Here is a 17,773-nt window from a genome sequence, read left to right as displayed (position 1 = left end):
AGCCCTCAAGGAACAGGAAGTGTATTTCATGAGAGAATTATGATTATAAGCAAATAAGGAGTCGTAAAACTCGGGTGTAGTTGGTACAGCAGCTATGGACTTAAGACTTTCTCTGCCCAGGGTACCGAAGAAAAAATGGGACTTTTGCAGCAATGTTGAGAATATCATGGCCTTCCCCATACTCGCTTCGAATAGTTGTGTGTTTCTATCAGTTAGCTACAGCAAATATTTCCTGTTGTCATTTCACTAGATTTGGATAACTTGTAGGGATCGTCTAATCCTCCCCTTTGTCTATCTCTCTCCCTCTCTCTATCTGTCCCTTTCTAACTCTGGTTCGCGGTAGTTAGACAGCGATAATCATCTCTCTAGAAGACTTCCTCAGTATGATATTTGGTCAGACGGCAAATATAGGGAGTTGATCGGTAAACATACGCCGCAGAGGGGTTGTGCCCTGCATGTGTGGGAGACGGAACAACTTCATCGAAAAAAAAGAAAGACCAACAAATATCTTGCCATTTGAGCGTGACCCTACAAAGTTTGACGAATTTGTTTTGTTCGAGCGATTGAAAACATTTTCTGCACGGAAAAGATTGGATGAGTGCACTCCTATAATGAGTAGTGCTGAGACGGAGGGGGATTGTTATTTGGAATCGCAAGCGTCGCATTCCCCGTGTTCGACGTCAAGTCGAAAAGTTCCGAGGCCGGCGGCAAAGGGTCGAAGTCTGATCGGCAGAATATTTGGGTCGACGTCGAGAATGGCAGGAGAAAGTTCGGAGGTTGAGTCGCGTCAGGTCGACGCGGAAGGCGGTGGCGATGAGGGTGTGATACTCTGCCAGGGATACGTGACAGTGGGAGAACATCAAACAGTGGAAGGAGGCCTGACTCTTTTATTCCCGGTGAGTTTGATTGCTAGCAATAGGCTGATTCACACACTCTTATGCATACGCTGAAATCTGCGTGGTACTTCCTTCTCGTGGAATGTGATATAATAAGCGGGCTTGTCTAAGAGGAATTTCTCTCGAAAGAAGAAAATGTCTTTAGAAACATTCATGTGAGCTGCACCTTGATGACCTGAAGTCGAGCAGCAAACATGATTGACTATCACAGGGTGTGAAAAGTACAGATAATGTTGTATTCAATTCATGGCATGGTGTGTATACATGTATGTATAACACCATAGATTAGGGGTATTAGGAGATATGCGAGATATGCTGTCATACTGTGTGAATATGCTCTACAACTCTTGTATATTGTTGATACAGATGCTTTTTAGTAGGTCCCCCACATTTCATGTTTGTAAAATTGTCTTCTCTTATATTCTTTGTTATTCGACGCTATGTCCAGTCTTATGTTCAATTGATTGTATCATGTTATTTGCGTTTGAGATGTGGAACAATAAAATCAAAAATCAAATCAAAAATCAAACCAACGATACAATGGCAATCACACTGTCGCACATTAAAATGTTAACGGTAAGCAGTAATTTCATCACACCGCAGAAAATAATAGGGCTATGTGGCTCAAAGAAAGTAAATCTCTTGAACGAAAAGAGAGAATTGGTATTATTTTATCATTGGTGACCACGTTTCATTGCTACATTTTGTTTCTCTCCAAGTGATAAAATCATGATAAATGAAGAGATTTCTTTACTCTCAAGGAGTGTCTCAGACCATTTTAGAGTGATATTCTGCGTTCTTGAATAAGTTTACAACAGTTCAAGAAAGTAGAGCACGTAATACGACAAAAGTGCAGATACAGGGAAAACTTTTCCGAATAGATGTGAAAAAGGCATTTCTATTCAGAAGATACATTGAATTCCCCTCTGATTGTCCAGAAAAATGGTAAGCGATTTGGCGTGTTGCAGACGACGGGTCCATTCCTGTTCTGCCTCCAACTATTCAAGGATGAAAAGGCTTTCTTGAAGAGGGAAAAGAAGAGTTCCAAAGTGACTGCCATGCATTTCACGACGAACATTCACATCCACTCGCTTGACATGCAGATCGGTAAATCGGGAAAACCCCAGTGCATCCTTATCATTGTGCACGGTGGCATGCCGAGATACCTGAAACCGTCTAAAAGGTAATATCTAACCCTCAACCACGATTGGGTGGCATCTGTATGTATTGACTTCGCACGCTTAATCCTTCTAACTATTCTGATCTTATTGTTTCCAATTCATAGACACAAGATGCAGTTCCACATAACCCAATTAAAGATATTTGTCAGCCACAAACACATTGATACAATAACCGAGCAAAATTTAATGATCTATTTTAAGTTGTGCTCTTGGATGCAAAATGCAAAGATTTTTTTTCCTCGTAATTTATTTCGCTAGAAGTAAAAGCAAACGATTAGCAATGTCATTGCAGTAGTTTGTCAGTCACACTGCTCGCCTATATCTGTTTTACGGCCCTTTTTTATTACTTTCCAATTCTGATTTTCCACTGAGCTCTTGTTGCCCAGTGCAGTACGGACTCTCGACAATATTTATGTATCCGGTTCATGCATGTCATGGGTGGTTGCACAACCCATAATGTTCTTGTGCAAGCATCGTCCAGCTGAGCTTCTACTTTGGCTGTGATATAAAGATTAAAGTCAAATACACAGGATGGTAAAAGAAAAGAAAAATAAGATGTGGCATAGAACAAGGAAATTAGGACATCTAAACTTCACATTATAGCAGGAAGAAAAGGGTGGGTGGTGATGTAATCACGTCACAAGACGTATAGTGTCCTATTGTCCTTGGCCCCGTTTCATAAAACTTGTTTTCAATAACAAGATACGATAGTTGTAATAAGCTTCTAAAATCCTTGCATCTGACTGGTTAAGAACAAATTTGTCATAGAATATATGACAGTTGTTACTGATAGCAAGTTTTATGAAACGGGACCCTGATGAAACCGTCACTACACTTCCTTTTTTAAATGAAAACGACATATGCCGGCATGAAATTATTGACATAAAGTAATACAAATATAATCTGGCTATATGATAATTGTACGACGAGAGGGGTGGTAGTTGGTAACTTATCAACCAAAAATATGACTTTGTCAGTTTGTGTACAAACACATGGTAAAGTTATGAGGTGTTAGCATCATCTTTCAATCTCATTGGCATAGTGTAGGAGCTAATATGGCATACATATTTTCGATCAAGAATATAATGTTGATATCTTGATAACTGTCTTTCCAGAGATTTAAATGATTTATTTGAAGTTCAAATCGTCCATTCATGAAGTATACAGCTTTAGATTGCTCTGTCCTTGTTTTCGAATAAATATGATGTAACCAATAGATCGACTTTCAAACCGTTTTTGTGGTATAGGTTTGTTTGTTTGTTTGTTTTTCACTCTTAAAGTTCTATAAGTCAATTCCTTTGAGAGGCCTATAGATTTGGAAGATTTGAAAATACTAAAATACAATTTGTTAGGAACATTAATGGCTGCAACACGCCATGGGGAATGTTTGCTTTTAACTGAATTTACCTTCTACATATTAAAAAACAACAACTACATCGTAAAGATGGTGAATGTCGCTGTCAGATACAGCGAAGATTATAATATATTTGTATATATATATATATTATATATATATATATATACATATATATATATATATATATATATATATATATATATATATATATTAGTGAATCTGAGTGTCTCAGTCATCGTGAGATAAGAGTTCTTCATTGGCATTCATCCTCCACAGCGTTGATCTGATGAGATGGGTTGAAGCATTTCACAAGGTATCCAACGCTCTTGAACGTAAAGCAGCCTTGGCAAGTCAGGGGTCACCGGAAGAAGAGAAGACTGAGGCAGTAGAAGAGAAACACGTCGTGGCAAACAGAGAGAACAAGCCTGTAAGTACATCAGTAGAGTTACGATCTATTCTACATGCACAGACTTCCCAATTTACGAAATCCATGCCTTTAGATTCATTAAATTGATTTCAGTTCGAAGTAAAATGTTGCCCCCCCCCCCCTTCCCCCATCTCAACTGCTGTGCAAAAGACATCCGGTTTTAGATAGGCTGATTGATTGTGAATAAGAGAGAGGGTCCCCAGTCCAAGTATCAGTCATGCCACATTAACAAAAAGGCTACACCAAAGTGTGACTTGCTAGAAGCTGCTTCCTATCTTTTACAAGACAATATTATAGGATATTTCGATGATCTTTTTAATGACATATCCTTCTTCCTCTGATAATGGTGCATGTTGCCAAACTTTACAGAAAACTAATCGAGACTTACAGAAAGTGGGAAGCGTTGTGTGTGTGTGTGTGTGTGTGTGTGTGTGTGTGTGCTTGTGCGTCAAAGAGGTTGTAATACTTAGCAAAGTACATTACATATGTACGTCTCTGTTCTGTATATAACACATGTCAGTGCGTAGAAATGGACTTTGTAACACCAAAAGGAAGTATAATGCACGTACTATATAAATATCAACAACACTATTATATTTATGGAATGTTATCGCACGCCAGGATGAATTTTTTTACGTGAATATTATGACCACCACACCACAGCTTTTTTATACGATATCATAAGGGATAAAGATACCGTGGCGTTTACGCTTCATAAGGTTTTCCTTTTTCATCTAATTGCTTGTTCTGGAGTTGGCTTCAGATTAATCGTGGCATATTAGCTAACTACTAATGATGTTATTGCCAATAATGATGGTAATTTATCAATTCTAAATAGTGACGTTTATGATAAGCCTAAACGAAGGAAGCATCACACACTCCTTGCCTAGACGTACGATTTTGTTAAACTTGTAGAAAGAGAAACTTGGAGGAACGTTTGATTAAACATAGCCATCTTCATCACTGATGCAATATTTACCTTAAATAAGCGTATAAAACCTACATTTTACATTTTAAGTGTCATGTAACGATAAATGCTGCAGTGATTCTTACCACATTAGGCAAACATAATCTATATGTATATATATATATATATATGAGATTAAAACCTAAAATGGCTTTAAAGGACAAGTTCACCTTCATAAACATAAGGATTGAGAGAATGTAGCAATATTAGTAGATCACATCATTGAAAGTTTGAGGAGAATCGGACGATCCGTTCAAAAGTTATGAATTTTTCAAGTTTTTGTGCAGTAACCACTGGATGAGAAGACTACTGCAGTGTGTGAATAACTTAGATGTCACATGCGTACAACAATATAAGGAAAATATAAAGAGAATTTCACAAAATGTCATCTTTTGAAAAAAGTACACATTCCCCCGACTCGTTACCAACAAATGTTATGGGTAATATTATTCCCCCTGCCTTTAGAAAGAGGCAAGTCAAGTGCTCTATTATTATGCGAAAAAAGTGAAAATTTGTGGAATTTTCTTTACATTTTCTTTATACTGTTGTACGCATATGACTCACAAGCTGTAGTAGTCTCCTCATCCAGCGGTTCCAACACAAAAATTTTAAAAATTCATAACTTTTGCATCGATTGTCCAATTTTCCTCAAACTTTCACTGATGTGTTCTACTAATATTGTTGCATTCTCTCAATCCTTATGTTTATGAACAGTCCAAGCAAGTACCCTGTGAGGGATAAACCTGAAATACCCTCTCAGGGCTATTCAGCGGCTCAACGAAGCGTTGCGATCGTTATCTCTGTTCTCATTGCCGGTCGTTCCGATTTATGACTGGAAATTCTGCGGATTTTGCTGGCTCGTGCGAGCGCTGCACGCTCGCCGTGAGCTGGGTGGCCTTGTACACCCACATGCAGGCCGGACAAGTCGCAGCGTCACGTACCAGCGTCACGTACCAGCCGGGGAGATACCAAGGAGGTACTAGGCTCGCCTAGTACCTCCTTGGAGATACCACACACAGTCTTCACATCCACCAAGTATAGTAACCCGCGCTAAGATGGGTTTAACAATTTGCACAAATCGAAAACTACACTAAGTGCACATAGTCGCTGCAGGATGATAACAAATAATAAAATAAAGATAAAAATAAACAAAATACATCGTCCCCCACACTCACGTACGCACACAAGCACAAGCACCCACAGCAAAAGCAACAAGGGTGTCAACAACATCAAAAGCAAAAACAAAACAAAAACTGGCATCATTCAGAACGTGTTGAATTCGGAGTATCAAGATACAGTTGTAACTTATATCTTGAGAAGAACGTATAACCATTTTTTTCTTTTCAAATCATGTTCATGATGTATCAATTATTAAATCTGTATTTAATAGTCACATCCAGTATCAAACCGTATCACTCTGTGACTGAGAAAACAGCCATCTGCAGTGTGGACATATTAATATATACGCATCTATGATATAAGAGTAAGAACATCTTCTAAAGACGATCAAACGCAATTTCAAAACCCAGTTTTGGCAACTGAATGGATTTCGTTCTCCTACCTGCCCGTGGCCGGTACACTTGCCGAACTGTAAAGACGATGGTATCACACATCTCCTCAACTGGAACTACAGCTGTATTTTCAGTTATGATTCTATCACAGTCCCAAGTAGATATAACACAAAACGCCATCTTAGTCTCCAAAAAATGTTATCGATGCAGTCATGGCAACGTATATTCCATACCATCAGGGAGGTGGAAAGAGAATTGAATAATTATGCCTAGTTAGTGCACAGGGATAAACTGTACCGTGCTAATGCCATGGTCTCAGTGGCAGCTGACTGGAATCCAGGAAACCCGACTAAGGAATTAAGATAAAAACACAAAAACAACATCACTCCCCCACCCCCACCGAAGAACCCTGGATGGTATGTGTATGTGTTTCACAGTGATTTTCCACAGCAGACACTCTGCCGAGCGAGACTGCCTTTTCAATGTCACAGCACTTTCCCAAGATCAACGCAGGGACGTGATCAATGCACATTTGATTTGTCTGATAAACTGCGTTGATACCATCTTTTAATGTCTCCTGAAGATCATACTATAAAGATGTAAGCATCGATTTCATCCTACATAATGTATTTCCAAAATTTACAGTTGTGATTACATGTACATTATATCAAATGTGAGATGAGTGAGGTTCCTTCGTACAGCAGGCCCAAAACCACTTTTTCGGCACAATTGGACAATCACAAAACGGGAAAATTAAAGTTGTTAGAACAGGTTTCATTTTTATACCAATCCAAGAGACAAATATTCAATTTTGTAGTTTAAAAATATGAACACATAATTTTGCTTTATTTTTGTGGTGTGATAATTTCTTTCATGAGGCGTAAATTTCATCATGTAACATACGTTACCAATGTCATTCTATTTCAAATGCTTTAAGATTGCTGACTACAGTCTATGATTGAGATAATTATATAACTATATAACAATAATCACATTTGTGGCACAGACACTATGGGGCCAGGTATGCCAAGAAAATTGAACGGAAAGGAAGATATGCAATCGGCCACAAAAAACATAACGACAACAATAACAACACAAAACACAGAAATAACAGAACTTGAGGAAATGCACTCAGACAGATACTAGACAACGAAGAACGAGGAAAGAGGAGCAGGGAAGAATAGAGAAGGAAAAGGAGAGGGAAAAGGAGAGGGATGGAAAAGGTCTATGGACACACTATACAAAATCTCAAGGACAAGTGAAACATGACGGGTTTTTTCATTAGACAAAATTAACTGGTATGTTTAGAAAGCAAATACTTTTTTAAAGTTTATACTTAAATGTAATTAACTTCACAGATTCTTTTAAATCATTATCCAAGCTATTCCAAAATCTGGGTCCGGCGTAAACAAATGTATTTTGAGTGTGTACAGTTCTCACTAAGGGAAGATGAAATTCTTTAGATTGTCTCGTGGGATGATTATGTACGTGGCTGTTACGGTGCAATAAAGAATACAATATTTTGGGTAAATGGATGCAGTTATAATTAAACATGAATTGACCAAGTTGAAACAAATACAACTCTTTAATACGTTCTAGGTGCTTCAGCGAACGATAGCCCACGAAAGCGGCAACCAAGCAAGCAAGGCGAGCCAGAGAGCAATACGATCGCCATTCCACGTGGGCTAACTGCACGGAGGCACGCGGTGTGTGCGCGTTTTTCTCTGTTTCAGTAGCGATAGCCTGACAAATTCAGGCCGGATTGAATGAGGCTAAGTGGACAAAATTTTCGAACATGTTGTGCTATGACAGAGAGCGTGTGAATTTTGCTCACCGCGGATTATCCTGCAAAAGGGTCTATGAAAGGAAAGACTAATAATCTTCACTCTGAGGGAAAACGAGCGCAAGCCGCGGTGAGCAAAATACACCGTGTGTGTTTAAACACACGCATGTCGAAGCGGTTTTGCCGGTTCCCATAGACTTTACACGTGAAGGCGATTCGCTTGGCACTGAGCCAAGTTCGGCGAGCTCGCTCGGTCCTCCTCTTTTATCCTCTATAGGGTATTTCGGCATTATCCTTCACAGGGTATTTGCTTGGACTGATGAAGGTGAACTTGTCCTTTAATCTCATATATATATATACATATATATATATATTATGTTTGCCTAATGTGGTAAGAATCACTGCAGCATTTATAAATAAATATTTATAAATGCTGCAGTGATTCTTACCACATTAGGCAAACATAATATATATATATATAATATATATTAACATTATATATATATATATAGCCATATATATATGTATATATATATTTATATATATATATATATATATATATATATATATATATATATATATACTGGGTATCTGCCCAATATTAAAGAAAGCACATGTGAATGTGGAATACAGCATTACCTATTCTTTTGTATTTAAATACCTATTTTGGTTTCTTGATCCGATATCTTTCTACTGCATGATGTTCTTGTCATCAGAAGCGGTCGCATGAAGATAGCGGCATTGAGAGCGAGCCAGCCACCCCGAGATGTTCGGCGATGTCCAGCCAAGTTTTGGAGGAGGAAGAAGAGGACGAGAAGAAAGGGCAAGAGACAGGAGTGGATACCGGAATAGATACCACGGCTGCTGATGCGGCTGCCGTCCAGCTGCTCCCGACGGTCATCGAGATGGATATTTCCGAGTTCGATCATGATGGCGCTGTTGAAGGTGGAGACGGGGACACCGCTGAACACGAAGGGCCGTACCGACGGTCACGTATGGTTCTTAATAAAGGTAAAACAAAGCTCACAGACGCATCACACTATGCAGTAATTTCCAAACCTACACCATGACAAATAACAATATATAATAGCACCTAATTTCACAGACAACTTTTTGACAGATGTAACTCGTAAAAACGCTCTTTTCACACAATCATGTGTACTAGGATAATATAGGCCAAAAAAAAAATCGAAAAAATAGGACAAACAATATCTTAATTCCAAATCTAGGTTATACTGCAAACAAATTCAGATCTCAAGTGACCGTTTTGCAAAGGATCAGGAGAATGCATGGGAATTCGAATATCACTGACTTCAATAAAAAGGGCAAGATCAAAGGAGCAAAATAGCAGAGAAATCTGACAGGAAAACTCTGTCATTGAACACCGTGTTCATCAAATTTAGCTTGAACATAAAGACCTAAGCTCTGATTAAGAAAATATATCCACTTCTCCCAAATTAAATGATTCTTCCAAATCAAATAGGGGGTTTCAGTTGTCTTTCAGTTTCAGTTGAAAACTATCTATGAACAAAGTGATATAAATTATTATGTCAGGACAGTGTGCTGGGGTTGTGCCTCCAAAGAAAAAAAAGATTAGAGGTATTCAAAAGGTATGAAAATTACTTTTGGTGAAGAGGTTAATGTATGACCTATATACTGAGTGATTTACAACTACACTATCCTTGAAGATCCATGTCTACCTTTTTAGAGTCACTTGGATACATTTCCTCCAGGATTCTACTTTATCAGAGATGATATCTGGTTCTTGGCCTGACGATGCCGCACTACTAGTATATTCACAAATGATCAACTCAACTAAAACTGGATTTCCTAAAGTAAAATTTCTCTCTGATTCTGGTACAATGTACATCTGAATTATAATGTACCTGCATGAGTCTAACTATGACTATATAAAAGTTGGATCATGAACAGAAACTCAGTTTTGGTCATTTGTCGAGAATGATAGAAGATTTATAGAAAATCTATATCCTATTGTAGATATTTTGCCTGTAACAGCTTAATATTCAAAAAAGTCTACACCTCTTGAGCTAAATCGTTTGTGGCTTTTCGTGAAAAATAAACAATGACATCGAAACGAACAGACGTACAAGTTCACCAATATAAACTTTGTCTCTACAGACCGCTACGAAGAGCAATTCGTGGGTTCGAGCACTAAATCTACGTACGACGCGCTCTTGAAGCCAACCGGAGGTGACTTCGAGGTAATCGCGGAAGAAGAGGAGAGCAAAAAACCTGAAGCTGCACCCAGAACACTGCCAACGCTGCAGGAGATCCGCCAGAATATCGTCACAATGAGACTATCCACGTGGCCTAATCCACCGGCGAAAACTGGAGAGCCTGACTACGACAGGCTGCTCATTAAAAAGCAGCGGCAGCCCAGTGGGCCTGAGGACACGGCTGCAATAGCGGAGGGACTTCCCCAACCAATTCCTCCAAAACCGATGAAGAGGAACGCCTCCGTGGCTGGATGGAAGACAGCTAGCAGAGCGCAAGACATTGCCAGACAACTGGAAGGGAGGTCGCAGCCGATAGGAGTGGCATCTCGGAACAGTCTACTGAGGCACATCAAGACGGCGGTCCGCCCCAAACGCGAGAGCAGGGATGTTGGCGACGGAGAGGAAGGGACGGAGGAGACCGAGAGAGACGATAGACTTGATGAAGACCCCGAGGCTCAGGTGGATCCTCCATACGATCGTCTGTCAAATTATCGGAAAAAGAGCTTGATTGAAGCAGAACCTGGTGAGAAGAGCGTGGAGGAAGGGAGCACCCCATCGGAGGAGGTTTGTGTGCCTTCCGACAATTACAGGGCAAGACTCGCCACCAAAACGCTCATCGATAAGAGGCCGCTACCACAGCCAAACCAGGAAACAGACTGGAAGGACATTGGGTAACTTTGTCAATATCCAATCATCATCTCATTCTCATTTTATTCTTTCTTCTTCTTTTCTCCTATACTTTTATTCTCCTTTTCGTTGAAGAGATGTCGTTTAAAAACTTAACTATGTGTATATGAAAAGTATTTGTGTCATCACCATCATACATAAAATCAGACAATATCGATACATGATATCGAGGGAATCGCAAGGGGCACAACTTTGTGTGTGTATGTTATTACTCTATAATTTGCTAAAATCACTGCTCAACCTGTTCTCCCATACTCTTTTCCTTTTAACAGAAATATTCAGTACGAGCAGTCGTGCCAGACAATACGAGTTTGTATGGAGAAAGCTGATATCAACAACTCACTAGCGCTCGTCGTCATCAACGGTGGAGTATGGTGAGTAAAACAGAATATTGATAATTTGAGAAACAGTGGGCAAAGAAATCGAAGTACAAAAAGAAGAAGAAAAAGGGGGAGAAAGAAGTGGGGAAAGCGGATAAAAGGGAGAGAAAGTAGAAACCATTCAGTGATTTTGATCTTTAGTCTGCTGACGAGCGGACAACTCGATTGATATTGGATGTAGAAAGGTTTCACACCTGAAATATATGTTGAATTACAATTTTTAGTCATAGTACAAGTGAAATTTAACTATGGTATACCCTGATATGTCTGAGGCTAAAATACATTAGGCGATATTTTGTGGTTTACCTTTCGCTGTTCCCATTAGACGAATTTCAAAAGTGAAGGATTTTATTAGTGTCCATGAATATTTCAGTCAATTTGCGACAAATCACTGTCAATGTCAGGGTTGTCAAAAAATGCTCTTTATACTTTGGAATAATTTTATTTCAGAATTAATAAGGTATCATTTACTCGGGACAGGCTGCTCAGATTTGGCACTACACTTTAAGGTGTCCCATATCTAGAGGATTGATTATCATTTCCACCATCAGCATCCAAAATATGATATTTTAAAGATCATGGGGGAGAGCCATCAGCACTGGCAAAACAAACAGAAAACACTCGCACAAACACATGCACACACACAGACACTTAAACAAACAAACTAACAAACAAACAAACAAACAATCATATTGGAAGGAACTTTAACCGATATTCCGTGGAGGCAAGATTCTGCTGCAGAAGAGCAATGGAATGTTGAGACAGTGTGTTGTTCTGCGATGGTTATAGCCTGTCTCTGCTGCTTTCTGAGAGGTGCTTAGCCTTCCCGGCCTTCTCCTTATACCAGGTATAAATTATGTCCATACATTGTCACTAATGCTTGCATAAAGTTGTGAAGGACAGTGCTAATGCATATTAATTCATATCATGTACATGAAAACTACGTGTAATTTGGACAGGGTCGCCGGATGGAAGAAGGAGCTATCTGAAAAATTGTACGGCAAACTGCACGTCGGGGATAGATTGGCGCAGGTGAACGATATGCTGGTGCACGACTGTGAGAGCGCGCACACTTTCATCAGATCGTCTGCCAAAGAAGAGGTAGGGTTTGTCCTTTAGTTATAGCTTTTGTGTGCGGTCACGGTGTGACACTCGCCACTTGGTATGTTATGAGTGTATGTTGAGATGATTTTCTGAGGTGTTCGCCGTTGCACATTGCACATTGCATCTACACACTGAACTACAGAAAATACAGTATTCTGTTGTATACTCAATAATTATAATCATGATCCCCCAACATCTCAAAAGAGTGTCAATCCTTAAAGGGAATGGCTAGTAACTGATCAGTGGGAATCGGTGAGAATGCTGGGGGATGATTGTTCCAATCCTTGTGGGATTCATTTAAGAGTACATTATATATCTATTGTTGTGTGAAAATTATTTGCTTCAGAATGGTCTCATATTCAAGTAATGTGCAGTTTAATGTTTCCATGTTAGCGTGCCTGGTCAGTGACGGATCATTAATCTGCACATTACTTGAATATGAGACCGTTCTGAAGCAAATAATTTCCACACAACAGTAGATATATAACGTACTCTTAAATGAATCCCACAAGGATTGGAACAGTCATCCCTCAGCATTCCCACTGACTCCCACTGATCGGTTACTAGCCATCCCCTTTAATGTCAAACATTATGGTAACAGTGTGGATATGTCATTCTTTCGGGTCGAAATATTTTCATCAAGTCATGATGTTGATGCACCAGCTCGGCCTCAGATGGCAAGCAGATAATGCAGGGTGAGATGTACATCTTGAGATGAACTAAGAAATTGGTAGACTGGTAGCAGAAGTAAAAAGACAAAAACAAAAACAAAACTTGACACAGTGGCAGCTTTCTGTGTGAAGGACGTCATCGTTGCTCTGAAGGTGAAAGTTATGGTGACGATGACGGTGACGGTGACGGTGACGGTGATGGTGATGGTGATGATGATGGTAATGGTGATGGTGATGATGACGGTGACGGTGACGGTGACGGTGTTGGTGATGGTGATGGTGATGTCAGTGGTAGATATATAGTGTTGTTGGTGGTGGCAGTGATGATGATGGTGGTGGAGACGGATGATGATTGTGACGGTGAAGGTATAACAGCCTAAGACGCGATGGTGACAGTGGTAGTAGCGAATAGATAATGATGACGATGATATTTTGGTTGAGTGTGTAGTGGCAGTGTGAGTTGCTTGGTATATTATTGTTGGCCGTATTGATGTGTATACTATTTGACCATATTACCTATATAATTACGTTGGTGTGGACCTAGTAAGGTGGTTGAACCTCAGCACGCACAAACACGGTTTTATACATATTCGTGTTTAGATTCATATACAATGTAGAATTCGTTATTGGTATTTTATGAGAATGACACCATGTTTTTATTGTTTGGTTTTGTTATGCCATTCGGAATAGATCGTGCTGGTGTTAAGTCGCCTACCTCATGCGTCAATTAAGAATCTTTGTAAGGCGGCAGACGTGAAGAGCTGGGGTCTCGACGTGAGCAAGAATGAGGTAAGGATCGTGGCAGTAACAATTATTCATTCATTCATTCATTCATTCATTCACGCATCAGCTCGTCCACTCTTTCACTCATTCACTAATTCCTTCATTCAGTCATTCATTCAATCACTAAATCACTCTCTAGTTCATTCCTTTTGTCATTCATTCGTTCATGTTGAATGCACTTATCCTACATTTACATGTTTTATCATCGTTCCTATTGTTTGGTTGCATTGGCAACCTGAATTCTTTAATTGCTACTACAAAGCGGGTAGACTTGAGAAGGCATTGTGTTACTTGTACATTGTGGTGACTCAATATCAGCCATTGCCGAACTTTGCTCACTGGTCTGTTTGATGATGTTCAAACGCAAGAAAAAAAATACACCCCACTACGTGAAAACGTGTTGAGAATAATGTCATTCTCAAGAGAATGATGTCTGAACAAATATCAACATTCTAACTGTTGGCACAGTGATGAAGCATGACATTGTGAATTTACACTCAGTGTTCCACAGGGCCATCATGTGAATGTTTTAATATCTAAAATCATGTCAGAGAACGAAGCGACACAAAGCGTCCCTGACTGAGTCATCATTTGCAAGATTTTGAATAGGGATTGTCATTGAAAATCCGTTGTCTATTTTCTCAGCCTTAAAGGGATTGTATAGTTTTGGTTGGGATAGGGATTCAGGTTTCCAACTTTCTTGTGAGATAATGAGAAACCTCTTGCATGTCTTGTGAAACCTCTTATGAAATATGAAAGAGTATACAATTCTAAGAGGAATTCAAAGTGTTTTTTTATGGAAATGGTTTTGAAATGGCTGAGATACCAGAAACAAACTGGTCCTAATAAAAGATGGGACCCATCTTTTGTTAGAACCACTTTGTTTTCGGGATATATATATCAGCCATTGCAAAACCGATTTTTATAAAATAAACTTTGAATTCAACTCAGAATTGTATGCTCTTTAATGTTTCATTAGGGGTTTCTAATAATTTCTCAAAAAGTTGAAATCTGAATCCCCATCTCAACTAAAACTACAACATCCCTTTAATTGTACCAAGCAGTTATGTGATTGTGCAGATTTTGCACGATGAAGTACAATACCCAGTGGCATAGTAATTCCTTGTGTATCTTTGAATCACTATTTGAATTCCTTTCGCTAGTTCGCAAAGACAATTGGGTTATTGTCACTGGATTCCACAAGAATTCGGTGTGCATGATTTGAGACTGATCAGCTGGCATCATTCTAATTCCATTTACATTATGCCTGTAACTTCCCAATCACATTGATCAAATCACAAGGCTACAACTTAACTCTCCCTCTGTCCTGTATCTACCCATTAGGTCAAAGGAGTGGGCGGTCCTGCCCTGGCTGGCGGAATAAATTTGCGAACGACGGGCGCCATCAACGGCAAGAGCTGCGAGTGGATTGTCACAGAACTAGCCAATCAGCGTGTCCCCATCGCCAAATGTCCTCATGATGAGGTATTGTATTATTGAGATCAATCCTCATGTGCTTGATTATTATCTTCTTTGTTTCTTCTTTTCATTTGAGTGTCTCTTTGCTGTCAATCATTCTTCCCATCATTACTTTCTTGTCTCACTTTATACCCTGTCCTCACTTCATAGTACTATTCCCTCTTGCTGATTACTGTAAATGAAAGCTGATGGAACGACATGATAATTCTCTGTACTGCTGATCAATCATTATTGTGGTAAAAGGGCAAAAAAAAAAATAGAAAGGGAAAGGGAATAATGCGAACACACAATTTTAACTGACTCTAATACAATGTATTTCGCCTTCAGGTATATCGTGTTGTATTCATGAGCGTATTTCGGCTTTATCCAAATCTTCTTCATATCCTCCTCCCCCTCCTCTTCCTCCACCTTCTTCTCCTCCATCTACAGGTCAAACAAAGGCTGGAAAAACTGTCTACAGAGACAAATTTGGTCGTTGTTCTCCAACCAAAGGACTTTGTCCAGGAGCTTCGAGAAGGTTTGAGACGTCTGAAACACCCGTCTCAGTACTATTGCGTGTAAGCCCGGGTTTTTCCCCCGTATGTTCGATATACACAATGGTCTGTTAGAGGCTACAGCAGGTCACACGCCTGTAGGTAATTCTCCGTACAAAAGAAACATTTGTAAATACACGTAAGATTGCATTTCGTTCGTGTTTCATCTCGAAGTAAATCAACTTGTTTCAGCGCAGTCCTGGAAATTGCAACGTGGGGTATGTTTTATAAAGGGACTCACGGTTTAAACACTCAAAGATTCCACTTGTTATTCGAACCTTCTCAAAAATAAAACATAGTTCCTCTAGATCTGAAAAAAAGTATACCCAGCTTCCATCGAGGTGTGTTTTGTAGAGAGATCACTCTAAAAAGTTACAGTCTATTAGCTCATATAACGCTGGTGTGGCTTGCTTTTAAAATGATTTCCGCGATTGTAGTATTGTGGTACGACACAAAGTGATACCACAGGTGTGAGGCCTACAATGTCTGCATTTTGACATTTTGACGCCGAGATGTGCTACTTCCGAACCAAACCTGCTTGTATATGCTTAAGATGAAAATGATTGATAATTTTATATAGCATGCACCCAAGCAGACACTCTGCCTGTATATATAGCAGGACATTCGAAAGTAGCATCCCTCAAAATTGTCAAAGCACGAGAGTGAGAGTTGGCAAATATTTATTAATAGCACTGAAACCTTAATCGCTAGGTCACGTGGTCTGTTATGATAAACTTCACGTCCGGTGATTCATCACTACGAAACCTGTAATTGTTTAAAAGGCAGATGCGTTGGACACGCATGTTTCTTGAAGACCAGCGTAGGGCCGCTTGATTCCAGGAATTTCAAACGCAAAGAACGTGGCAATCTGGGAATGTTGAGAAGGAAGTTGTTTCATCTGCCACTTCGGTCGTGTTTAAGGCACTTGCCGTATGCGGGCGCTAGAGAAGTTCTGTAGATGGTTACACCGTTACGGCGTTGGGATGTAAAGTAGCATCTGTACTGTAGATGGGATCGCAAAGGAGATAAAAAGTACATGAGTTTAATAAGTTAGCTGCACTTGACTCTCTGGCAGAAAAAAACAAACAAACATTGTAGTATGAGAACTCAGCAACATGCGGGGGAGATTACAATTGCATTGCTGTACATTATTTTGTGGGTACTGAATTTGGGCATTATTGAGTTTATATGCTACATGAGACCAATGTTTCTTCGTGAAACTAATCCCATATAGTTCAACTCAAAATAGAACACTGGAGACTGGGTATAGGCAGTTTAGGATACGCGTGATAGTGCAGTTTCCCATAGCATGTTACAGCAGAGCAATATTGTTGCCCGTAATGAATAGGACTGATTTCCATTCATTCACAGTCATTTATGAAACGGGCCTGCTGATAATATGCGTGAAACCGTCCTTATGTACTTACTTAAACCTTGTCAACATTTTGTCATATTAGCATTCGGATGATTCTTGGTATATCAATATTTCAACGTTAATTTCATATATCGTTTGATATGATTAGTATTCTGTAGTTTAACCAGCCCACTGAATAGTCATTCGAATCATTGAATGCAAGTTTGTTTGTTTGTTGTTGTTTTTTTTTTGCTAACGTTTCAAATTTTGCATACTATACAAAACTTTATATCGTTTGCGATTTTTTTTCTCAAAATGTGTATACACACATTTTCTGTAAAACCACAACATTGGTTTTCAAATAGTCTTTGTGTATTATTCGACCTGAATGGACAAATCAAATATTGACGTAAGACTACACTG

General features: G+C 39.3%; 1 protein-coding gene across 1 annotated transcript; it reads left to right on the top strand.

The window, feature by feature from the left end:
- Window positions 1–637: 637 nt before the first annotated feature.
- LOC139712241 (uncharacterized) lies at window positions 638–16,024 on the top strand. The gene is made up of 10 exons (XM_071624078.1): window positions 638–896; window positions 1,835–2,079; window positions 3,711–3,861; window positions 8,839–9,133; window positions 10,262–11,030; window positions 11,319–11,420; window positions 12,386–12,527; window positions 13,892–13,990; window positions 15,329–15,469; window positions 15,893–16,024. The coding sequence occupies exons 1-10, from the start codon at window positions 756–758 to the stop codon at window positions 16,022–16,024; spliced, it is 2,217 nt and encodes a 738-aa protein (XP_071480179.1). The 5' UTR covers window positions 638–755.
- The last annotated feature ends 1,749 nt before the right edge of the window (window positions 16,025–17,773 follow it).

The sequence above is a fragment of the Diadema antillarum genome, unplaced genomic scaffold (assembly GCF_040938485.1).
Source record: "Diadema antillarum isolate AM-2024a unplaced genomic scaffold, OU_Dant_1.0 seq00001775_RagTag, whole genome shotgun sequence".
Classification (NCBI taxonomy): Eukaryota; Metazoa; Echinodermata; class Echinoidea; order Diadematoida; family Diadematidae; genus Diadema; species Diadema antillarum.
Note: the sequence above shows the minus strand (reverse complement) of the source record. Positions and strands in the feature narration are given on the sequence as shown.